The sequence below is a fragment of the Mytilus trossulus genome, chromosome 6 (genome assembly GCF_036588685.1).
Source record: "Mytilus trossulus isolate FHL-02 chromosome 6, PNRI_Mtr1.1.1.hap1, whole genome shotgun sequence".
Classification (NCBI taxonomy): domain Eukaryota; kingdom Metazoa; phylum Mollusca; class Bivalvia; order Mytilida; family Mytilidae; genus Mytilus; species Mytilus trossulus.
Genome location: NC_086378.1, coordinates 5,869,548 through 5,895,652, shown reverse-complemented (window position 1 = coordinate 5,895,652; position 26,105 = coordinate 5,869,548). Strand labels below are relative to the sequence as shown.

The window sequence follows — 26,105 nt, the reverse complement described above, 5'->3', positions numbered from 1 at the left end:
ATGGAATGATTAGATTACTTATAAAGGTGTCCATTCTTTTGTGCGAGAAAATCACATATCAATTGTGTGTTTCGATTTTTAAGACCGTAAACTTTAATTTCAAGTTTAAACATGTTCAACATATTCTCCCATAACTCATATAGAAAACGCATATTTAAAGAGCTTTAATCTCAATATGCTGTTAAAAAAGTTCGGAATGCAAAGTAAAATTAAAATATTTGAGTTCTATAAGAGTAGGAATTTGCTTATTATTTATTTGAATCTGAGACTCATTTAAATAATAAGCCGCTGTCCGGTGAACGAACTTGTTTTCGAACGACCCACAAAACTCCTTTTGAACTCTGAAATTAAATAATCAATTATAATGTAATGCGATTATGATTTTTTTTATTTGACCAAACCGGGTTATGCATTTTGAAATCTATGACGAAACCGGGTTGTATACATTGACGAAACCGGCCAGTTCCATTTTGACATGACCCATTTCTTTCGTTCCATACACAGAGTTACAATTATTGAGATGCTCATAATAACTAAATTTGCAATCTTCGTGTCAATATCTATCTTCCCGTACCTTTCTTTCCGTACAATGTGAACAAATTAAAGAGAATTAAACAATTTCGAGGCAAGTTTCACTCAATTCGTCATTTTGACATGCATTTTGACTTATTTCTCCGTTAATATAGAACGGTTGTAGAAAATATTGCATTTCACAATAGAAAATAGTTGTATATGTATATATATTCTTCGATATCATTAAAAAAATCAGAAAATAAGGAGAAACCTATCTTTCTTCTGTCTATTGTTGTTCCGTCATTGCGCCGGACGTTAGATACCATCGAGTCGGATCAAATACTGCCGGTGTGGTTTAGACACAGTGGATATAGATAAATATAATAACGAATTCTTTGTTATATTTTACTAGTAATACCTTATTATAATTTTAATGTCGTATCAGTATAATAAAGTAATAGCTCTATTTGTTCTTGTTACATGTCCAGTGGCAAATATTAAATGAACATTCAAGACGCTAACATTGACACACTGCGTTTAGTTATCAACGTACTAACTAATCAGATAACTATCGCCTAGGTTTATGTTTCCCTAATGGGATATATATTTGGTTTTCAAGCCGACCAGTTGTTGCTCTTACTACTATATACCACTCGGTTGCAATTTTAAAGTCTTTTGTCTGAACCTCCACCCTATCGAACTCGAGGCAAGAAAGCTACCATGAGCCCAGACAGGCGTTCAGACCCATAGAAAAGATCAGGTAAGAATGAAAAATTTAAGCATATCAAAAAAATTACACAACTAAACCATGACCATTATATTCATATATAATGGTGGTTTGTAAGGACCTCACAACAACGTCATGCGATTCTGAAGAGTAAGTCTGACTAACTCGTCACAAATAATGAGATGAAACATCTTATAATTTTAAAAATAGAGCATATTAAAAAGGTACTTGTCGAAGAACACCCGCTTGAAAGTTTCTACCCGGGGGAGCATATATGGGGTAAAAATATTTGCATTGACGATCGAGTTATGATCATTCAAAATGTTAAATTGACATAGTAGGGACCGAAAAAATAAACGGAAGTCACGGTATCGCTGTAACAATGATGACGACGTCACAGTTCGATCGTGGTTACAGATCGTCGTTGAGGAAAGAATCTCATCGATAAACTCACAGAGCAATATCTAGACAATCGAAGAAGTGATTCATTCTGGTTTATAAAACAGAATTGAAGATAGCAAGGTAAGAAAATAAGAAAACAAATGAAATCTATTTTCTTTGTCGATTTTACTGTATAAAATATGTATAGAAGTTAAAGATTAGATATTTTCTATTCTTGAAAAAAAAGTTTTATTACATATTGCATTCTCGTGATTTTGTATAAATGCGACGGAAATGAGAATTCACGAAATACTAATTCAATTTAAATATCAGGTCACTTTGAAAATGAAATGTGCATAAAAGGATTAAGCTGATAGTTTTTTTAAATTATTCTGTCAATACTTTAGTGTTGTCCGTACAATACATTTTAACGCCAAAATCAGTCAATATCGTATTGCATTACACCAACAGAGGACACTAAGAAAGAAAAGCCATGATAGCAATATTTGTAAAACAAGGAAACCATGCACACGAATAGATTTCAAACTTTTTCATTGTGTTTTATACGTGATCAAGCGTAACGGCATTCTTTGTAAAAAGCGTACATGTTTTCCACCAATAACCGAAACAGGACTTAAAAACAAGAAAGTAAAGAGGAGGAATCTTGTTCCAATTGTCATCTCCTTTGATTTAATTCACACATGTTAAACCTTTATTGTAGCTATGGTTGACGTGGATAATCCGTTCCAGCAGTTAGAGGCTGCGAAAAGGCAGCTTATTATGGAGTTCAAAGAAAATGCAAAGTCCGCTCAAGAATTTGAATTTTGGAAAAGAATGGAAATTGTGAGGGACAATTATCCACTTTCGCAAGAGGACAGTTCATCAGGAGAAACGACAGGTGAGCTAAGTCAATACACAGAGTACATGGAGGAGAGGTATTTTAGTGTTAATGAGCTGATTTGAGCATTTTAAAAAATCTTTGGTGACTAAATGGTAATTATTTGGTAATCATACCACTTTTTTTTTTTTAATTTTCGTTTTTTTTTTATGAAATTCAAAACGGACAATTCACAACCGTTACTTAAAAAATTAATGTCGAACATATCTGTTTAGTCATACTTGTACTAGAACTATTTGTATTTTCTTCTTATGTTTTATTAAATACGATTTTTTCTTTAAATGAAACTACTATCAATTTTAGGAGCACAGATACGTAGGTATTACTTAACCTTTTTATTGTCATGTCAATATTTTTAACAGACGAAGAGCAGGTCAAGGGGGAGAATATGAAAAAAGGCAAGAAAACAGATGAAAAGATTTCAGATGGTATGCACACACAAGTTTATTAAGAGTAATGTCTGATTATGTTAAAAACGTGATTTAAAATTTTCAGATGAAGAGCGCCAATAAAGGCTTTTTTTCCTTTGCTTTTGCTTTTTATGTATATGAAGTAATTTTGTTTCCTGAATTAATACATCAAATCCCTTCTTTTCGATAACAGTACATATAATATTGACCAGTTAAAGGTGTATTATCATATGTTGTTTTTTTAAATGTTGGTCTGTATCGTTTGATTTTTGTTTTTGTTTTGAGGGTTGTAAAAAAAATGTTCTCCCATTGCTCAGAAGTCATATCTTTTAAACAGGAGTCTGAGGACACAAACAAGGACAACATGAATTCGTTTAAAAAATAACATGGAAATAAACAACAAAACTACGGAGAGAAAGGCTACAAATAACTATAAAACCTTATTACTGATCAACAGGTTTTTGTGACCACCTTATGTTTGTTTTATGATTACAATCATTTCATATACTCTTTTTTTTTTTATATATATATATAAGAAGAAATAACTCAAAAGAAGTCAGCTGCTAGAGAAAGAGCAGACGAAGAAAAGGTTTTAAAAGAACATACAGTTACATTCCAAATACCTCAGATGGAACATGGAGCAGGGGATGATATACTTTTGACTCAAAAGGATTTTATATTTCTTAGTGATGGCATGGAGCATGACTTCAATCATAACGCTACCAGTAAGTTATAGAAAAGAAACCAATAACAATCTATGTAATACTGATAGAGTAAATATCAGGTATAATAAACAATTATTAAAAAAATATGAAGAGCACGTGAACACCATTCTATCTCAATGTAGGATGGTATGTCATAATTTCAAGAGATAATTTTAATTTTACCATGTATTCAACTCTTCATCTTGATTTTTTCTCCGTCTGCCATATTTGTTTTTTGTTAACCTTGTAGCATACTGTTTGCTAGCTGCGGAACCGTAGCTCTTAGGTCCTTATGTTATTTTTTTGACTATTTGCGGACCATTTTTTTTTACTATTAAATAGTCAAAAAAAATAACATAAGGACCTAAGAGCTACGGTTCCGCAGCTTATTGTTTGCTTACTCTTCTTTATTATTTCACATTTTATCATGGATATGCCTTTTATATCTTTTAAGATACAGTATGGGGTTGTTTGTTAACGCCTTATGCCTTGAGCCTCTATTTGCTAACATCAACGTCTTTTTGTCGCTGGTTGAAACTAGAAGTCGTCTGATTGGCAATCTTACCGCTTCACTTTACCAATGTGATATCTCAATTGATACTCAGTCATATATCTAAAAGATCGAACTTAAAGAACAAACAACACGTATAATCAATTTTTCTTATAATCGTTTTATTTTTTTAAGGATGTGAATCTCTGATCAGTTTATTTGAAAACAAAGATAGCAATAGCCATGGAGCTTTACAGGTACGTAATGTGTTGAAAAAAAGATGGTTGCTAAAGGTCGACGAGAAATAAACACCAAAACAGTACTAGTATTAAACAAACTAATAGGTTGCTCATTACTGAAGGCAGTGCAGTGCCTTATGCTTGCTTGTAGCTTTGCTCTTTTATATCTGAGGGATAGTTGTCTCATATATGTAATCATGCTACATCTTCTTGTTTATAAGAAGTTGAACGTATGTTGCGAAATCTTCAATACGGAATGATAAACAAATGTGTAAAGATTTGTCAAAAACACATAAATACCGTATAAGTGCACAGTATATGCTCAAGCTAAACAAAATGATTCTTATTAATGGAACATTTTTATAGTTATATATTCTATTCATACACATATTTTGGTGCTTTCATGTGAACATTTTGATATCATTCTAGTTTGTATTTCATCATTAATTAATATTAATAAAGTCAAATGATAAAAAAGCTGTTCATGATTTGTATTTACATTTTAATCTGTACTGAAACCATTTTTAACGTAAGTTGCATTATTGTTGTTACTGCAGCATGCGTTATGCTACTGCAATATACGTTATGCTTAAAACTGCAGTATGCGTTATGCTTGATACTGCAGTATGTGTTATGCTTAAAACTATAGCATGCATTATGATTGATACTGCAGTATGAGTTATGCTTGATATTGCAGTATGCGTTATGCTTGATACTGAAGTATGCTTTATGCTAATCACTGCTGCTTGCTTTATGCTTGATAGTGCAGCATGCTTTATGCTTGATACTGCAGCATGCGTTATGCTTGATACTACAGTATAAGTTATGCTTGTTACTGCAGTATGCGTTATGTTTGATACTGCAGTATGCTTTATGCTTGATACTGCAGTATGCGTTATGCTTGGTAGTGCAGCATGCGTTATGCTTCATACTGCAGCATGCTTAATGCTGCTTGCGTTTATTTAGCAACACATCAGTGATTGAAGACTTAAACCTTTTTTGATTTCATGATTGATTTCAGTTGACAGAAGACAAACTTAAAATAAATAAAACTGATCACAAATACGTATCATCTGAAAAGGCCAAAGATTGCAAGGTTGGAATCAAAGATCTCTTCAAAGCAGCAAAGAAAACAGCAAAAATGGAAGCAAAGGAATCTGAGAAGAAAAGAAAACTGAAAGAAAAAGAAGTAAAGAAGAAAAGAAAAATGGAAGCACGTGAGACTCAAAGGAAAGGCAAACTAGAAGAAAATGAATATAAAAATAAAATAAAAATGGAGGCTGAAGAATCTAAGGAGAACAAAACACGAGAAGAAAAGGAAATTAAGAAGAAAAGAAAGATGGATAAAAAGAGAGCTAAGAACCAAAAGAGATATGAAAAATGTGTAAGAAAGGGAGAAAAATACGAGTCAAAACAGAAAAGAAAAGAAGAAATGAAATCGTCCCAGGAAAAAATTATATCAGAGCAATCTAAGCAAGAAAAGAAAGTTGATCGAAATGGTTCTGAAGAAAAAAGGAAACCAGAAACAAACGACAAAAAAGAAAACAAGTTACATAAATCTATTTATGAAACATTTATAACTGACTCAAAGGAACGCAATGGTAAGGTACTAAAGGAGAAAAAAGAATCGAAAACTAAAGAATCCCATGAGAGAGAAAAGGTCAAAACAAACAAACTACAAGAGAAAAGATTAGCTGAAGCCAGTGAACTTGATGGAAAGCGCAAACGTGGAGCAAATGAAACTGAGCTAAACGAAAATCTTAAATCAAAGGAATTTCAAGAGAAAATGGTTACAGGTAATATATACAAAACTGTGCAGTATTTTAAATTACATTTTAATAGTTGTGACTTTGAACAACATGTATTGACATCATTGATTCCAATGATCGCTATTTTCAAATCGACTTATAACGAAATATAGCAATATGAATAGCTTGTTTCAAATATTAAGATTTTTTGTGATGATTAAGAAAACGGATGACTATATATATATACATTACTTAATGCTTATTTTCAATATTTATTTTGTAGGGGAGAGGAAACCAGTGAATAAACATAAACTGATGGGTTTTGTCAGAAGCCTTGTGAGATTCGTTTGGATCAGACATTAAAACATTCAGTCAAACCTGCTCCAATCAAATTTGTTGAACAGCTGCATTACCAGTTTTTCCGATTTTGTTGGTTTATTTATGAATTTGTATTTCCTATGATATTTTTTTGTTTAATAAAAAAAAGACATATAAATCTTTTGCGTTTATAACTGGTGAATCTGTGAAAAACAACGAATGCTTTACATAAGATGCTTGAATGAACCCAATGTCCAAGTGAGGTTAAACTTGAGGTTATCCGCAAAGTCCTCATCTCATGTTTACCTGAATTTATATACACCTAAACTATAAACGATAGGGAACGACAGATGGAAGCACAAATGCTTACATACAATTAAACACATATATGTTGCTGCTCGGTGTGCCACCACCGTATTAACATATGAATCAACTACCAAACAACAAAGATTCATGGTATACTTTTATGATACAGCAACCAAAATACAAAAATACACTAACCAAAAGACAATTAAGGTTTAAAAATGGAAACAACACTTTTATATCCTCGGTATTATTGAGTTTCGTATTTTATGAATCCGAAGCGCCTTTTGAATTGAGCTTCAACTGGTGGTCCCTGGGGGAGTTCAAACCTTAGTTTTCATATAACATAAACGAACAAATGATAAAAAATTGTATATCAGTATCGAAATATCGAAGTACAGATTACAAGGCTCGCGGAAACTGAGTCTGACAAGAGGTAACGACCCTGTGCCGTTAAAAAAACAACGCTTTCATCCATGTATGTGTCCGAAGAGCTTTTCTTAATCTTCCTTCACCAAAGGTTCACAATCGAATATTCAAAAGCCAAAGATGTATAAGAGCAGAAACCGTTGAAGAGCCATATGAACACAAAGGATTACAAAACTCGAGCCAAAAGCATCTGCAGTGAACTTTCCTGACGGATTTGAGACGTAGTTTCTATATAATTTATAAATGTATAAACGAACGATTTTAGAATAAAATGCTACCATATCATGTCAGTATCAAAAGCCGATGATACTCTCTAAGACTGACAGACCACCAGCGGCTGTACAGGCGAGTTACTGTGGAAATGAAAACTATGCTTATATGATCGTCTGTGTCCGAAGAAATTTTCTGGATTAAATTTCATCGGTCGAATACTCGAAAGCCAAGGATATATAATAATCGAAATTATTGAAGAGCTAATAGCCTATATGAATAAAGAAGCCATAAAAAAACTCAGCCAAAAACATTTCTATGTATTTGAGCCTCTCTAATTTATAGATTTATAAACGGACATTTTTTTGTCACTGATAACGTCGAAAATAATTGCAGTAGCCATATAATATTACGGGCGAACTATCCTTTCCGTGGAATTATGGTGTTTGAATTATTCTAATTTTAATTATAATAATCACTTTAAAACAAAGTAGTAAAAAAGGCAAAACATAAACTAATAAACGGGTAGATAGAAAAATAATTTTAGGTTACAATCAAATGCATATTTCTTTCTCGTTGAGTATACAATTTGGACTTCGGTTTTGACAGATTTTTTTTGGTTATCCCGTATTTAGTCAGATTGTGCAAGTTTGTTTATATCAACTGTCTTTACATAGATAACATAGTGATACCAAAGATAATGAAGTTATATACTGTAACAGTTGTTTTGATATAAACTTTAACTTAAACGTTCTATTTTTCAATCAGCAAATTTTTGAACACCAGGCTCAAGCTAGCAGCCATTCGCTAGCAGCCACTACGCTAGCAGCCAGTTTTCGGATATGTCTATGAACAGATATTTTGAAGTATAAAAATACATATTTGCTTTCTTTGATCAGAATCACTGAACAAATGATAACGATATTGTGTCAAAGTCATCCATTAGGAATTTTCACAATAGGACTGTATGACATTGCAATACAATATTAATAATTCAAATCATGACTGTTCCAAATAATGCCTATAAAAAGGTAAAAAGTTAAATCCGAAAAATACTGAACTCCGAGAAAAATTTCTAAACGGAAAGCCCATAATCAAATGACCAAATCAAAAGCTCAAACACATCAAACGAATGGATAACAACTGTCATTTGGCTGAATAGGTACAGGCATTTTCTTAAGCAGAAAATGGCTGATAATACTTGGTTTAACAACTAGCTAAACCTCTCACTTAAATTAGTCCTCCGGGAAATGACCGTTTACAAGCAAAGGTTCCAACCGAAATGTAGTAAAAAAAAAACTATCCTTTATTGGCAAGTAAGGCGCTCCTATAGACAGTGTCTGAACATGGTATTACCCGTTGGTATAAACAAAAACTAAGGAACATTGAAAATCATCTCAAAACAACATAGCTTATAAATACAGCGCTATAAGTACAATGATACAATTATACTTTGAAAAATGCAACATCATTCTGAGATGATTTTATCAAAGGTTCCGAATAAGCATAGGGACAAATTTAAACATCGATGTTTTAACAGTTGTCTCATTGGCAATAATAACACATCGTCACACTCATATTTGTTGTAAAATCACACGCGTACACTGTAGATCACTCAATAATTTATTTTTTAGTATTTTTTCATACTACTCACAAGGAATTTAGCAGTAAAATACTACCAACATCAATCGTATAACGATCAATCTTATCCATGTAATGGTAGTTAAACTTTTGAACGAGTGGTACCGCCAAACGTTTAAAGCAATGAAGGAGGCTATGACAAAAAATAAAATTTCAGTAAGATTTAACGACTCTTATTGAGCGCAAAAACCACAAATCAAACATCGAAATAATGGACTTGTCCATTTCCCGTCCTCTCTTCATTTTTAACCAATGATTCATCGTCTGCAGTTGTAATTTTGACGTTCGTTCCTTCGTCGGCATTGGTATTGTCATTTGTAAATACGGCGACATAATCGCCTCCTTTCTGCTCACAACACTTGAAACAATTGAAATACTTCCGTTTGATATAAATTGCATAAATTAGTCCCGTCACCATGAAACTCGCGGAAAAAAATAAAATCAATATATACGTAAGTCTGGAATATTCTGCCCTGCATGTCAGCGCGTTACTAGATGTAGTAAAAATATTCTTTCCTCGAAGTCTTGAAGGAAATGAACATCTGAAAAAGAAAATACAGATACATGAAGAATTTTTCAGCAACAAATTGCAAATTTTTGGAACTCGACTACCACTTTCAAAATAATATTTCTTCTAGACCAGATGTCACTGAAAAAGGGAAATAAAAACAATACATTTAAGAAAGAAATCCAAATTGACCAAAATTAATAGCAATTACGTGTATGATTTTTCACAAATCTCAGAAATCTGCTGAACCAATTTGCCTGTGTAATCTTTAGTTGGTGTGTATTTTGTTTATTTCAATTTAACATTGTCTAGCAGAAAACTAACATTTGATATGGTTAACGAAATATAATGGGGTTTTTTTCGGCAACAGGTTAATTCTCGATTCATGCAAATGCCTACATTATACAAGTCAAGGATTGTTGTATTGAGGAAAAAAATAACCAATTTCATCAGTTCATTGATATTGCAAACGAAGTACAAAAACATTACTAACACAAATGAATTAAAAAAAACGCTGGGATAGGATTAAGTCTTTCAAAAGTCTACTTTATTCGGTTAATGTTAATGCGTCTGTCTTGAGCGCGGTTGGCCACTATATTGGCTGCATTTGTTATACTTTTCAACTCATAGTCAATTTTTTCATTGTGTTTGTTTCCTGTTGAGAGTTTGATGATCAGATCTCTGGCAGACGTTGTAAACCCTGTTTGTTTAAGTTTAAACATATTTTATTTGCTCAAAGCGAAAAAGGATCAAACACAAGTAAAACATACTTATAAAGTCTTCTCCACAATACAATATATATAACAATACAAATTGAACGTGAGCATGCATCATATAATATAAACAACATAAATATTACTTATCTATACTGAAAAAAAGTAGAGGGTAGAGGAAAGATCGACAGAGATTATGTTGATGATGATAATGATGATGATGTGCGTTTTACCTATGTTGATACTATACTACGAGGAATCGTTTTGATCTCTTTATAACATTGAATACTTGTTTAACAATTTGCACATTTTGATCATAGGAAAGAGATCCTTTTCCAAAAACCAGTAGTGTTTAGTCCAAATCGCAGCCTTCGGGAAGCCAGCTGAGACCATTAAACAGAATAGCCCTTTCATTTAGATAGAAGGGACAATCAAAGAAAAAATGGTGCATGTCCTCACTATCCAAACCACATGTTGGATCAGATATAATGGTAGCTCTAAACAAGTCACAATTCAAGAACGATGACGAACATCTAAATTGGGTTAATATTATGTTCAATTTTCTTGGACCATATAAATAATGTTTTAAGTTAGATTGATTCTCATTTCGAATTTCGTAGTTTTTTAATTCTACTTTGAAATTTGATAACGAGTCTACATTTCGAACTGATATGTTCAAATTATTCCAAATTTTAATTGTTGATGGGATAAAGGATTGGGAAGTCAGTGTCAGCCTGCAAAATGGTAAAATGATATCTTGTCCATTTCGCAAGGGATACTGTGTTGTACTTTGAATTATAGGGGGCACAAGGTTACATAAATATTCAGGGGCATTATTATTCTGAATTTTATAAAATAATTGTAGTTTTCTTCTTATTTTTCTTCGTTTGTAGCATGAGATGGAACGAATTTTGGATTAATTCACGAATCCTTATCCCGAAGTTTTAACGACTTCAAAAGACGACAATTGAAAGCAAGACAAAAACCTTTATAGTTTTCAAATCAAACAGAATATTTCCAATTACAATAAAGTTTCCAATTACAATATCTAATATACTTACATTAATGTAAAGTTTTTAAAGTTAAAATCATCGTCCATATCATTGAGTAACCATTTCATGTTGCAATCACATCGCCATGGGTTTTTATCCAGTCTGATCTCTTTGAGAGAGAAAATAGACTTCAGTGGTAACATAAAGGGACGTAATGTTTTCATGTTATTCCCAACAAGTGACAGAACTTCAAGTCCAAGTAAAGTTGAAAATGCACCGTCTTTAATAAAATCTATACCATTATAATCCATATGTAATACTTTCAATTCCATCAACACTGGCACTTTCTTAACGGTTGTTATTTTGTTGTAACTTATGTCAAGTTGTTCTAGGCCCATTTCTCCTTGTAAAAAATCTTCATCAAAATCGGATAAGAAATTATAGCTCAGATTTAGAAATTTCAAATTTACTAGATTAACAATCGACATAGCTCGTAAAGATTTCAAAGAGCAATGGGAGAGATCAAGATATTCCAACTTTAAAAAATAAAAAGATATAAATGTTAGATCTTCTAATGATCCAAGATCATTACCCTTTAGCGTAAGACGTGTAGCACGTCCCATTTCCGTATCTAAATCTTTATTTTTAATTGAATCTTTGCCTATTTTGTTGTATGAAAGATCTATATGTTCCAGATTTGAAAAGTTTTCAAAAACATTTTTCTGAATTGTTGTAATTATATTATGCGCAAATGAAATTTCAACAATAGAAGACGACAGTGATATGTTAAATTTGTTGACAGTTTTTATATTATTAAACGAAAAATCTAAATGTGTAATAGTATCTGGCAGGTTAGCAAAACTAGGTACCGATGACAAGTTTCTGTTTCTGCAGTCAAGACTCGTGTCTTTGACGGCACAGATGTGATCATAACCAGTGGTAATGTCGATGATAATAGCCACAATTACAAAGACTGGATACAATGTCATGGTATGCATAGTGATTTTTCCTGAAATAACAAAAAAGTATTTGTCATTTTGAATTAAGTTTAGGTTTAACATGTTAAACTTGTGAGGGAGATCGTACACTTACTTGAAGACGTTTTGTTATTTTTTTTGGCATATATTTTTTCGTAAGAATGGTAGCATCTTATTGACCAAATATTTTTCCATTGACTACATAAACCAAGGCAGGAATATGACAGACAGTTGTTATCCATTCGTTTGATGTGCTTGATTTTTGATTTTGCCATTTGATAAAGGACTTTTTGTTTTGATTTCATTATTTTGTAGGTCCGGTAAGGGCCGAATTCGGCCAAATTTTCAAGTTTATCTAACGAAAGATTTTAGGCACTTTTTAAACATTTAAGTGTCTATTTCAAATGATTAAATTATTTTGTATGAAAGATTTTAACTGATTAAGTCATTAAAAACGCTCCGATTCAAGCAGAAATATGAAAATTCTATCAAATATGCCATAAATCGTCACTTTTCAAATGCTTTTTGGCAAAAATGAAAGAGGCCGCATCCGTGTTCATCCTCAACCTTTATATATAGTATGTCTTATCATAAAATACAACTTACATTTCAATATTATGAATGAAAACGAATGCGGCCACTTTCATTTAAGACGGAAACCTTCTAACATTTAACTAAAATGCAAAAATTTGGAAGATTTCAGTAATTTAGCATGATTTAATGATGCTAGTACCCGATATATGTGCATTGTATTGTAAAAAAACTGCCATTATTCATGTAGTGGAAGCACTTTACTTTCCAATAAATATCGTGACGATTACATTTTCACAATTTTATCTTATATTTGTTGGGCCAAAAAGGGTTTTTACTGAACCTACTCCTTTGCTTTTTATTACATTCATGTATAAAATAATATTAACATTAACTGCTTTTTTATTAAAGAAAGTATATACGTATTGCATTTTTTTTGAAATTTCATTGAAAAGTAAAACCGTACCTTTGTTTTTGATTTTGTAAACTTATAATTTACTCCACGTATCCACATGCTGTCTAACATTAGTCATTTACTGTTGACGGTGAACTTTGTATCTGTACTGTAGATAACATGTATCATCGTGCAATTATCTATCACAATAATGCACAAACCTCCGAATTGAAGTTGTCATTTTGTTGATATCAACTATTGAATATACACACATATCATTTATCTATATGTATTGTAATAGTACATTAAACTGTAAATAGAAATGTCATCATACATGTAAGGAATGGATGAAACAGTTTAGAGAAGTGGTGAATTCAATGAATTGATTAACCAACATACTATTATCTGTACAATGTTATCAAAGGTACCAGAATTATAATTTAATATGCCAGACGCACGTTATAAAATATAAGACTCTTGATTCATTTGACTTTTCTACACTTTACACAAGTTTTCCATATTTGAACTAAAAGACAAAAGCAGTTGGTCCTACTTTGTTTCATAAACAAGAATGGACAACGTAGATACAAATATCTTTTCTAATGGAGGATAAATCGAACATTGTTGAAATAACTCCGATTCAAACAAAACATCAAGATACTTAATTTCTTGATTCATAATAAAGGCAACAATAGTAACACATGGTTAATATACATGTTAAGCATTATGGACTATTTTTGAAAAACGACGTGTTTTTTATTTATAAGTGGCTAACGTCATGCAAGAACTTCTAAGACGTTAGTAGCATCCTTTAACCTCACTTTCCACTATAAAGATGATGTTCCCCCACTTAATAATTCAAAAGTTGGTTACTACATTGAATGCATCTACCTCATCGAACTTGATATAAAGAATACAACAATAGACCATATCAACTGATGAAAATTGAAAATGATACAAACGGGTATATCATGTGTTACATTTAAAGAATGAGAAACTTGTCATGAAAAAAGTAAATTCGCAAAATGTTGTTCCGAGTGTTCTGTAAAGGACATATGGGAAGGACGATCATTACACCACGAGGTATATAACTAAACGTCCCTATTCCGGCTGGACACGAATGTTTTAATAATTTAGTAATGTATGCATCCCACACAGCCAATAGACGCCTCATTGGTATTCATACCCCTTTAACCACAAGGAAGGAGTGTCTTCAGTAAACGACATGCACATGTTCATAATTAGGTCAATTAGAATATGCAATCATCAAAGCTACATGTAAAATTCTTTGTTATATTTATCTAAATGAGAAATTATGTCAAACGACATTATACATACATTATCATTTTTTATCATAACATCTGTTTTTCGCGTTTGTTGATTAATGAAAGGAAAAGTACCTTGCCGGCGTTCATGTCTCATAATTTTAAAGTTTGAATGTTCATACTTGGATCTGCTATGATAAGTAAAGATTGAGTCGTGAAAGTGAAAGCTTCTGTCAGATTAAGATTGCTGTTTTTAGAATAATAAAACCTACAGCTTAGATAATATATAGATACATTATTCTACCAGGGCTTACGGAAAACGGTCAGTCAATCGCATGCAGTCTGACATAAAGTGGCAAATAACGATATGCAACTTTTTTGTTATAATGATGCACATGTTATATCAATCATACGTCATTTTAGCCGCAATAGATATAATGTTTCTTCAAAGAGGATTTCATTTGCTTTTTTGCTTTTTCTCGTTGTAATTCTGGATTGTAATGTAATTTTATATTATTTATTTATGTATATCTTTGTGCTAGGTTTTCTTGTTTTTGCTTGTACTGGCGATCGTAATGTACTGTCATATTTTTTATATTTTATCATATCATTTATTTATGTATTTCTCTGTGCGGAGTGTTATTGTGCTTGTTTGTACTGTATTCCTGTCCCGTAGTGTTGTCATTAAAGATGTGGTATTTTTAACATTGCCACATAAGCGAGAGGTTTAATTAGTCATAAAATATCATAAAACCAGGTTCAACCAACAATTTTTTTTCTTAAAATGTCCTGTACCAAGTCCAAGTCACACAGGATATGGCAGTTGTTATGATAAAACTCATCGTCGATACCGGAACTGAAATTTTGTATTTGTTTCAGACGCACGTTTTGTCTGTAAATATACTGATCATTGACGCCCTTATGAATAAAATTAAAAAATGCCATATAAAAGTTCGTTTCTATGTATGCTGGCGTTTTTTGTTGCAGGTCAGTGTTCCTGTTATAGTTGATGTTTTTCTTTCGGTTCTACTATGTAACCCGGATTTGTATTCACTCAATTGATTAATGACTATTGAACAGCGTATACAACTGTTGCCTTCATTTAGCTAATGAGATAATAGATCATTTATAGTCATATAATAATCAAAATTAACTATATCACTACTTACATGTGAAACAGGATCAGCTTTTCCTGTAAACAAGGTTTGTGTGGGGTTTCTGTTTGCTCAGAGTTTAAACTTTTTTATGTCGTGTTTTGTTACCGTTGTTTGTCTTTTGATCTTTTCGTTTTTTGCCATTATGTTTTCAGTTTATTTTTGTTAACTAGTATTAGTTTAATTTGTTTTTCAAATCATTCGTCTTTTTTTCCGATTCCCTTTTATTTCCTATCAAATCATTGTTTTTTTTTCTTTTATGGGGCTATAGCTATATGTGTATATTCTACTGATGTATTTTGTTCCTATAAAAAGTGTTATTATAATCATAAAGATATTTTGAAAAGCATATTTAGCCTATTCTCAATACATCCACAATCGCGAGTGATGAACTTCAAATATACACCGTTTCAAGTTCCTGTCCAATATATTTTAGCGTATAAAAATGAAAAATAAATAAACTCATCATAGATACTAGGATTACATTTTGTATTTTCGTCATACGTGCGTTTCGTCTACAAAAGTCTCATCAGTGACGTTCGAAATTGAAAAACTTAAAAAGGACATAAACAGTACGCAGTTGAAGAGCATTGATGATAAAAATCTCCTAAACGTTTTGCCAAATACAGCTAAGGTAATCTATTCCTGAGGTAAAAAAGCCTTAGTGTTTCAAAAATTCAAAAGTTAAGTTAACAGCAAATTTAGCGATATCATTATTTGTTTGAATCTTTGCATGTGTTCAAGATAGTCATGCAATACGAAAATCTTATGATTTCATTACTGTTATGTTTTCAGCCGTTAGGCAACTGTTCGTTATATAACACTGAACACTTTGCATAGCATTATTTGAAGCAATCATTATAAATTGATAGACTAAAACATCTTTTGTTAAACAACTTATTGCACATTTCTCCCTGCTTAAGTGATATAAAAACAGTAGAAAATCTTATTTTATGTTTGATGTTGGGAAATTGGTATCAAATAGTTATCAAAGGTACCAGGATTATAATTTAGTACGCCAGACGCGCGTTTCGTCTACATAAGACTCATCAGTGACGCTCATAACAAAATATTTATAAAGCCAAACATGTAAAAAGTTGAAGAGCATATTGAGAATCCAAAATTCCAAAAAGTTTTGCCAAATACGGCTAAGGTAATCTATGCCTGGGATAAGAAAATCCTTAGTTTTTTTTTTTTATCAAAGTCATTCCAGTTATGAAAATCGTTCAACGTAAAATCAGAATTTCAATTCATACAGTTAGCGACAGTCCAAAACAGGTAACACAGTTTTTATGTAACATTTTTTTTTTTTTAAAGTCCCATAACGGGTGCCACAACTAGAGCAGTAAGAACTCACCCTTCCGGAGCACATGTGGTAACCCCCACTTTTTTGTTGTTTTTTTTTCTGTTGTCCTGTAGGCAGTTTTCTATGTTGTGTTTTGTAGGTTTGTTTGTCGATGTTCGTTTTTTTCGTCATGACGCTTTGAGTTTTTAAATGTTCCTACTACCACATTTTGTGTGTGGAGAGAACCACAATGTTGTAACACTTAGTTATCAAAAAAACTCTTGACTTGTATTTGTTTATTTTCAGAGATTTGATTTTGTTGAATTCTTGTCTTAATTAGCTTCTAAACCTCAATTTTATTTTTAGAAAGTGAATCTTGAAAAGGTCTCTTTACCAAATATCAGGGATGGGGAATCGTAATCTGTAATCGTAATCGATTGTAATTGATTACATTTTTTCAAGTAATCGACAGTAATCTGTAATCGACCATATTTTCTATTACATGTAATCGTAATTTAATCGATTACAGCAAAAATTATGATGTAATCATCGATTATTTCGATTTCATTTCGATTACTTTATTAAAATAGTTTGATAAAATAAAACCTATAATTGAAATTAAAAAAGACAACTGCATGTATTCATCAGTTTATAGTACTGATAAAATAGAGTGTATTAATATTACTTAGAGTTTATAAGATTAACCAGATCTTCTTACACATTTACTATATTTCTAGCATTTGAAATAAAAGACTTTTAATGTTTGTCAATACTTCTAGACCTTTTATATAATTAAACAAAAAAGTTAAAAATAAATTCAAAATAGGAAAACACATGTAGTCTTAAGTTTTGTTATGTACTGCATGGAAGTAGTAAGTGTAATTGTTATAAAATTCCTTAAGGATGTCTGCTGGTCATGTTTTTGAATTCTTGTCATATTTTCGATTTTCTCAGGTTTTATCCATCTAAATGTATTAATTTTTTTTTTTACACGACACCCCACTTTTGTCTTCATAAATCTGTTCAATAGATCATTTAAGATTTAGTATTCCGGCGGCATGAAATCCTTGTTATTTTTTCTTGGTTTAAAGGGTAAAAAACAATTCCAATGTTAACAAATAGTAAAGTCTGAAGAAAGCCTTTTTCCCGCCATTTTCTAAATGTCTCGTATTTTGAAAACTACACACGAGATTAATGATTTTATTACTTTATTTTGTTTAAATATCAATGTTGTTTTCATTTTAAGCAACCACATGAAATCCTTGTTATTTTAAATTAGAGCAGCAGACATCCTTAAAGCTTAATTTTCAATAAGAGTTACGATATATCTTATTGCCACGATATAGCATTTTTGTGCTAATGCAGCGAAAAGCAACCAACAATTAATCAATCAATTTATCTTAGAATAGATAACCATTGATTCGTCATAATGGTATGACATCAAATAAATTTATATATTAGTGTTTATACTTGAATTCGCATGAAGCTTCGAGATATTTGTAAACTTTTAAAGTATAGAGAAATTTTCATAAACAGTCGATTGTTGTACAAATCAGTGTGGATCTAAAGGAAAGAATATAAAATCATTTTGATAATCAACCGATGCATTAAATTTTTTATTCAGTAATAGATACATGTATTCAAATTTTGCCACTAAAATGTATATTGTTTATGATTTTGAAATCTCAACAATCTTCTTGTTTTTACTAATCAGATGACCAAAGGCTTCTAATCAAGGAGACACAGACTTTGTTTTGATATCAATTAAGTCTAATTAATTATATAATTGAGAGATTTATTCACTATATATGCCCCTAGGTTATAAATTATTCTCCATTGACAGTTTTATTAGGGGGATTATCCAATGATAATTCATTCATTTTATTATAAATTATAAATTTTCATCTTTTAACTTTTTTTTTTTTTTTATAATATATACCACGATATCACAGTAGCATGGGTTCGAATCCCGGCGAGGTAAGAACCAAAAATTTGAAAAATCAAATTTACAGGTCTAACATTGTTGGGTTGATGTTTAGACGAGTTATATATATTATATATATATTCATAGAAAGGAAACCTCTCTCATTGCCAAGATTAAATTTTATTCAAATACATCTGATAATAATAAGTTATTATTATATCAAAATGAAGTCTTTATAACAGAAAAACTTTGCAAACCGTTGAGAAAATTAACTGCAATATTAAGAAGCAGTTGATGCAATGGTTGCATATACATGTTCTCATGTTGATCATCACTCACTTAAGATTTTAATATAGTTTAAACCCTCTGAAAGAGCTTCCATCTGGAAAACAACTGTCAAAATAACATTTTATTAACCATGCTTTTAAAGCTGTTTTTCTAATGTTCTAAATAAGTTGAGCAACATAGTTGTGTTTAAACTTTGTTCATTTTTTGTAAGCGTGTAATCGTTCTAAATAAGTTGAGCAACATAGTTGTGTTTAAACTTTGTTCATTTTTTTAAGCGTGTAATCGACAGTAATCGAAAAGTAATGTAATTACTGACATTACTTAATCGATTGTAATCGATTACATACTAAAATAAGTGTAATCGATTATTAATCGATTGCACGAAAATCCTTCATGTTATCGATTATTAATCGATTACATTTGTCAGTAATCGTGCCCACCCCTGTTACCAATATCTTGTACAAGCTGTAAAAAAACTGCAAATCAAATGGAGTAATAATGATAACAAGACACCAATTCCTTATACGGATAAGTTTATTCGCAAGTTTTTAAACTAACGATATTGATAAGAATGTTTACATAGGTTTTCCTCCTGCAGCTTTCATTCCTGAAAAGAAATACAAAGAATATATATCGGTTTATTATCGAACAGACGAGGATATGAAATAAATGTAATAGTTTATTCTCTTTTTTAGTTTGTATCTAATTTATTTGAAAATACTGCCGAGTGATACAATTCTTGCTTAAAAACACATCCCCTTTTAATGTTGAAAATACCGAACAGTCAATGAAAGTCAAATTTTGAAAACATCAGCAATGTTGAAAATAATGAAAATCTTAAAAAAAAATGCATTTGATATTTAAAATAGTACAAATTTCAACAATTTAATTATTTAACAGCAGTGATATTTACAAAGTGAAAGCAAAATAAGAATAAGACTTCTTATATTTTGTTTGTTTGACGCGCTTTCAGAGATTAATATTAACATGGATGCTCAAGCCTACACATTTGAGAGTAACGGGTATATAAATGGACAGAAACATTAAGAGATATGTGATTTAAAGAAACTTAAAATAATAGCCAATGTATCTAAGGTAAACTTTGCCTTAGGTGGGTTGATCTTAGTTTTTCGATAGTGTCTTAAATTTATCAACTGAGAAGCTAAGAAATAAAAATGTTAAAAGTATTGTCATTACTTAAGCCGATGTAACCCTAACAGTCCAGAAGTGGTATCGACCCAATGCTATAAATGAACATAACATTTTTTTTCCACGTTTCAGAGAATTGCGTGAAAGTTGTATAAAAGGAAATATAGATTCCACAACTGCAACAAGTGTATTACGATATTTCTCCACTCGAGACAGTTAATTTTTAATATTCAAAGCGCGAGGCTTGCCGAGCTTTTTAAATAATTAAAATTTAACTATTGAGAGTGGAGAAATATCGTAATACACGAGTTACAGTGGTGGAATCTGTTTCTCTTATGATTTTTATCCTTCCTTTTCAAAGATTTGAGGAAAGTTGTGTACTTTTGATATGATGTCATCAGACATGGTCGCCTATTTTCATGACGTCAAAATAAGAAAATTCAGAAGAAAACGAGAAAATTTAACGTCACAATTCAATTAATTTCAACCAAACATTTTGCAAGGAACGGATTTTTCTCACACCGGTCAGGAAATGCGAAAAAGCACAAACATAGAGAACAGTATATTTTTGGCGGTTTATCAGTAGTTGTTTCTGCAAGCTAAATGCCTTCATGTTGTTAGTCTTTATTAAAATGTAGCTAAAACAACTTGTTCACTTTCGTGTGTTAAAGTGCTTTTCTGGAATATTATTGTAAATAAAAGGCAACAGTAGTATACCGCTGATCGAAATTTATAAATCGATTGAGAAAAAACAAATCCGAGTTACAAACTAAAACTGAGGTAAACGCATGAAATATAAGAGGATAACTACGACACAACAAAAACACAACATTAAAATGTAAACAAAAATTTAATCTTACCCATGCATCCATTACAAACGCATCTTTTTGTCAACGTATCGCAATCTCCACCCCTGAAGCAGTCTTTGGCATGACAACAGCCATAACAACGTTCGTGGTTGAAGTCAGTACACAAAGCCGTACACGACGCTTGGCTAGATGTCTGTATGCCTGGTTGTAAAATAATTACAAGTTGAATATTTACAAAAAATGTAAAGATAAGATTTTAAACCATGTCGATGTTAATTATACACGTTTGAAAAAGTATATAACTTGAGGGTAAAATGTATTCATGTTCCAGTATTAGTTTCTACCTTATATTACACAACTTCTAACATTTGTATGTGGTTTTAGTGACTTATGAAAACTGGCGTTGATCGGAGTGGTGGTGATATTATATTTTCATATTACCGTGTTTTGTCATTTGAAATATCAGATGATTAGTTATACAATCTTGGATCATTTCCTGTTAAAATGGAATGGCTTAATCAAGCTTAAGTTTTTTTATTATCTATTCAATGACTATTCTTAAGAATTTCTTTTATGTTTCATCATCTGTGACATTTATTTTTGATAAAACTAAAAAAAAAATATGTGTTTTTTGTGCTTGAAATTGTGTGTATGAAAATTGTTGTTTAGATTTTCACTACTAAAGATTCCAATCAAATAATAATGTATGATGTGATTCCTGTTTTATTAACATTATCATTAATGAGATGCTTACCAAATGCCATGATGAGGAGTAAAGTTGTAACCACAATTTCCAATTTCATCTTTTTATTTCTAAAAGAGGTAAATAACAAAGTAAAATACCGATAATCGTTGGACAAATTACAATCAGAAAAAGCCTTCTGTGTAATAAATTAGAATCATATCAACGCGAGACGTAGTCACAACAGGATGGTATCAAAACACGAAAATATAAATATGTAGAAGATACAAAATGGACATCCGAAACTCACAAGTTGAGAAAAATTACAACGTCATGGCAAAAATGGAAGATGACTGAGAAAAATATGAATTGAAAACAACAATTGCATGCGTCCGAAGCGATTTTCTGGATTTACTTTCATCAGGAACTCTCAAAGCCAAACATTTGAAAGTCAACAAAGCTCATTAAACGCTACATAAAAAGTAAACTGAACAAAACGAATCCCACCAAAAATGATGGGTTCAACTCATGTCTTCCGGAGGAGTCACGACTATTTCACTAGTTGCACCTGTCTTGATAATCATATAGAATATAGTTATACTAAGGATGTATTCTTCTGACTTTTCAGTCTCGTTCAGTCTCGTTCTTGAATCATTTCCAAAACATGTGATACAAGTGGAAAATATCAATGATTTTTTAAAAATATATTAATCAAACATAACTCTGTGAAAAAATTGTGTTTTACAGTGAACTGTTTTTGAGTAATCCAGTTTTCAAATTTTACGACCAATCAGGTCAGCATTTTTAGCCAAAAGATTGAGAAAATGGGTGTGGGATACAAAAAATTATTTTACAAGAATCATGTACATCCCATATCATTTTGGTCTTTTCAAATTTCTTAGGTATGTATGTTATCAATCATTTATAACAAAAAAGTTGGAATAATATGCATTTTGTTCTTAAAACTGAGAAAAATCACAAAAATAGAAAATTGACAGCATGGTAAATTTTACATAAAAAAGCGTCAAAATATGATAAAACTTTCTTATATTAACAGCTACCTATAGTTTTTTTAAGTAAAATTATTCCAGATTGATCCACTTCATCTTTATAGAAAGTATGAAAAAAAGTTTAATTGTGGAACTGTTATTTTTTTCACAATAATAGATCAAAAATAGGTAAAATTTGATGAAAATGGGAAAATCATCAAAATTGGGCATTTTCAAAGGGCCGTAGCAAAAAAAGAAGTGCACCACCTTATGATTTTTTCTTCACCAATTATTTTGTTATAGTCTTTTAAACCCAAAAATCAGGTTAAGGAAAAAAATTTAATTCTAGAAATGTTTGGCTCCTCAGAGGTGTACATCCTTAAGTGAAAGGGGATCACGCAATATCGAATGGACAATTGACTCTTATTTGGCATAACTTTTAGAAACTTTTGGTCCTCAATGCTCTTCAACTACGTACTTTATTTGGCCTTTTAACCTTTTTTTTTTATTCGAGCGTCGCTGATGAGTCATTTGTAGACGAAATGCGCGTCTGGCATAAATATAAAATTTTAATCCTGGTATCTATGATGAGTTTATTTATCGAACTATAACACACCACCAAATTATAAGTAAAGCATTGGTCATGTCCATTGTCTAATGTTAGATTAGTACAAAGTAAGGAACAATCTGCGTCAAAATCAAAATGCAGTTTCGATAATTAAAATATGCTTTATCATCCAAAAGCCTATGTTTTATATGCAGTATCTAACAAAAACATTTTATAAAAAGGAATATTGAAACAATAATAAGTCACACGCAGCCAGATAAACTTAAAGTTAGGAGCTACTAAAACGTTAAACATTTTATACGACTTACCTTAAGTTGCTGAAAATATTTTGTTGAATGTAGAAGCAATCTTCAACTGAGTGTTTGTTGTTTATATAGTAACATCATATCCTGAATATATAGCGTTTTGTTATGTAATCGTGCATATTTTCATGCTTGATGTCATTTAAATTAATCTTTCATAATTCTCTCATTTTGATAAAAATATCGACAAAACCACAATGTGCAGGAAACAAGATCATTTGATTGGTATGTAAAGCACCTTAAATGCACCGACATAGAAAAATCGGTTAAATTAAGGGAATAAACCGCAAAATTTATTATACTTCTCATAGTTTTCGTGTGTACTGATTTCCAAGATTTCAAATTCTTGGATTTAGATCGTTCGTGATGAAGTAACTCCATAGAAGTGGTTCAGACGCAATAAATTTATGAAGTCCACCTGTTAATTTCTGCGCATGTGCAGTATTTAGTCGCATAGTCTTACCCTTCTGTAGCACCTGAGATCACCCCTAGTTTTTGGTGGGGTATGTGTTGTTTATTCTTTAGTTTTCTATGTTGTGTTATGTGTACTATTGTTTTTCTGTTTGTCTTTTTTTCATTTTTAGCCATGGTGTTGTCAGTTTGTTTTAGATTTATGAGTTTGACTGTCCCTTTGGTATCTTTCGTCCCTCTTTTAATAAACTATGGATTGGTGTCACTGATAGTGAAGTGTCAGATCTACATCACAATGAAACAATGAAAAGACCTCTGAAAGAAAAACACATTTTGATTTATTTAATTTACAACGGGTAGTTCATTTTACTTTGTCGACTTCCAATTTCGGGCTATCGATACCATCCGCTCTATCGTATAGCGTTTTACATATCTCAGTTAATATGTTACACTCGTAGATTTACATTATTAATATTGGTTTGCGTCTTTCACAAAACTGGTTCAACTTAGTTATGAGTAAATAAAGGCAAAAGTAGTATACCGCTGTTCAAAACTCATAAATTTATGGACAAAAAAATAAATCGGGGTAACAAACTAAAACTGAGGGAAATGCATTAAATATCAGAGGAAAAGAACGACACAACAATAAAATGTAACAGACACAGAAACGGACTAAGCATTAGACAAAATCCTATTAGAATAACAAATATAACATCAAAACCAAATACATGCTATTTCTGGTTCAGGCCTATTCAAGACTTCTTGAAAGTGTTCTTTCCATCTTTTAAGTTTTTCTTCATGGGTTGATAATAAATTTCCAGACTTGTCTTTGATGACTTGATGTGGTTTCTGTTTTTCATTGCAAATTGTTCTAGTAACCTCATATACTGTTTTCATCATACCATTGCTTGCTGCTTTTTCTGCTTCTTCAATTAAGTTGTCTGTCCATTGCCTTTTGTCATTTCTCATACTTTTCTTTACCTCCTTGTCTTTGTCGCTATACTTGGCATTTAAACTGTTCTTGACTCTTTCTGATCTACTGTTGTTTGTTCTTTCCTTTAGTTGTCTTCTCTCGTCTACAAGTTTCCATGACTCATTGGAGATCCAGGGCTTATGCCCACGCTCTTTGAAACCTAAGGTTTTACTTGCTGTTTCTTTATAGCATTTTGTTACTCCTTCCCAGGATGTTTCTATGTCCTCTAGTTCGTCTAAGAGTTGGAACCTGTTCTTAAGCTCGATTGAAAATGCTATTCTTACTTCTGGACCTTGCAGTTTGGTGGTATCAAATCTCTTCCTTGTAGCATCCATTACTATTTTATGTTTTTTAAGTTTGATTCTTGGTGTATAGTTGTCTCAATATCAATCATACCACATCTCTTTATTTTATTTTGGTATTAGGTTTTTTCTAAAACCAAATAAAAGAATTATCTTTGAAGTGTAAAATGCGATACAGGAACCTAATACCTTTGAAGGTAATTCAATATTAGCTCTTTCCGTGCATTAAGTTCATGAAGTTTTGTCTTCAATGTTATAAATAAGTTGCCAACATAATACTTTATTTTTTTCAAAAATTGACATGAATAATGACATTCAAGAAAAAATGTAATTTAACATCAAAGCTGTTTTAATTAAAATTCTTCTAACATGACAATAAAACCTTTAAAATTTAGTATAAATGAGAAGCTATGTAAACATGAAATCTTAACATTGCATTTTTACGTGTTAACAAAAAATTAGCTAACATATAATGCAAAAAATGTTAAACAAAAACACCGAATTCCAAGGCATTTTCAAAAAAGAGAAATCCATAAATCCGGTACAATCAAACGTTATCCATCAACAGATCAAGTAAAAATAACAACTGCCTTATTCCTGACTTGATAAAGGCATTTTACGAAAACAATGATGGGTTAAACCGGGTTGTATAGCTAGTTTAACCTCTTATTTGTATAATATTTAAAAGATCTATATAAACTGTGAAGCATCTTAGTTCTGCACACTTAACGGTTTTTCATATAATGCCCTACTATAAATGGATAAAATCGCAAAAAGAACAACTGAAAAGAGGGAAAATATTTTTGCAATCAGATAAACAGATAACTATCGCTGATTCAGATCAGGGGAGGGGTCTGACGAACTGGGCCATATGATAT

The 26,105-nt window shown here is 31.3% G+C and overlaps 2 protein-coding genes and 1 long non-coding RNA gene across 3 annotated transcripts; 1 reads left to right on the top strand and 2 right to left on the bottom strand.

Annotated features, from left to right (window-relative positions):
- The first annotated feature begins 1,151 nt into the window (after positions 1-1,151).
- LOC134722287 (uncharacterized) lies at positions 1,152-6,566 on the top strand. The gene is made up of 7 exons (XM_063585897.1): positions 1,152-1,273; positions 2,343-2,519; positions 2,882-2,947; positions 3,466-3,654; positions 4,319-4,380; positions 5,384-6,158; positions 6,394-6,566. The coding sequence occupies exons 2-7, from the start codon at positions 2,345-2,347 to the stop codon at positions 6,471-6,473; spliced, it is 1,347 nt and encodes a 448-aa protein (XP_063441967.1). The 5' UTR covers positions 1,152-1,273; positions 2,343-2,344; the 3' UTR covers positions 6,474-6,566.
- A 2,409-nt stretch (positions 6,567-8,975) lies between these two features.
- LOC134720655 (leucine-rich repeat-containing protein 38-like) lies at positions 8,976-13,323 on the bottom strand. The gene is made up of 3 exons (XM_063583045.1): positions 13,199-13,323; positions 11,294-12,233; positions 8,976-9,553 (listed from the first exon to the last, which is right to left on the bottom strand). Exons 2-3 carry the CDS (start codon positions 12,220-12,222, stop codon positions 9,208-9,210), a joined length of 1,275 nt encoding a protein of 424 aa, XP_063439115.1. The 5' UTR covers positions 12,223-12,233; positions 13,199-13,323; the 3' UTR covers positions 8,976-9,207.
- A 6,242-nt stretch (positions 13,324-19,565) lies between these two features.
- On the bottom strand, positions 19,566-23,700 carry LOC134723158 (uncharacterized). Its single transcript, XR_010107995.1, has 4 exons — positions 23,548-23,700; positions 21,755-21,813; positions 21,052-21,201; positions 19,566-19,649 (listed from the first exon to the last, which is right to left on the bottom strand). It is a non-coding gene; the product is annotated as an uncharacterized LOC134723158 (long non-coding RNA).
- Between the last annotated feature and the right edge of the window lie 2,405 nt (positions 23,701-26,105).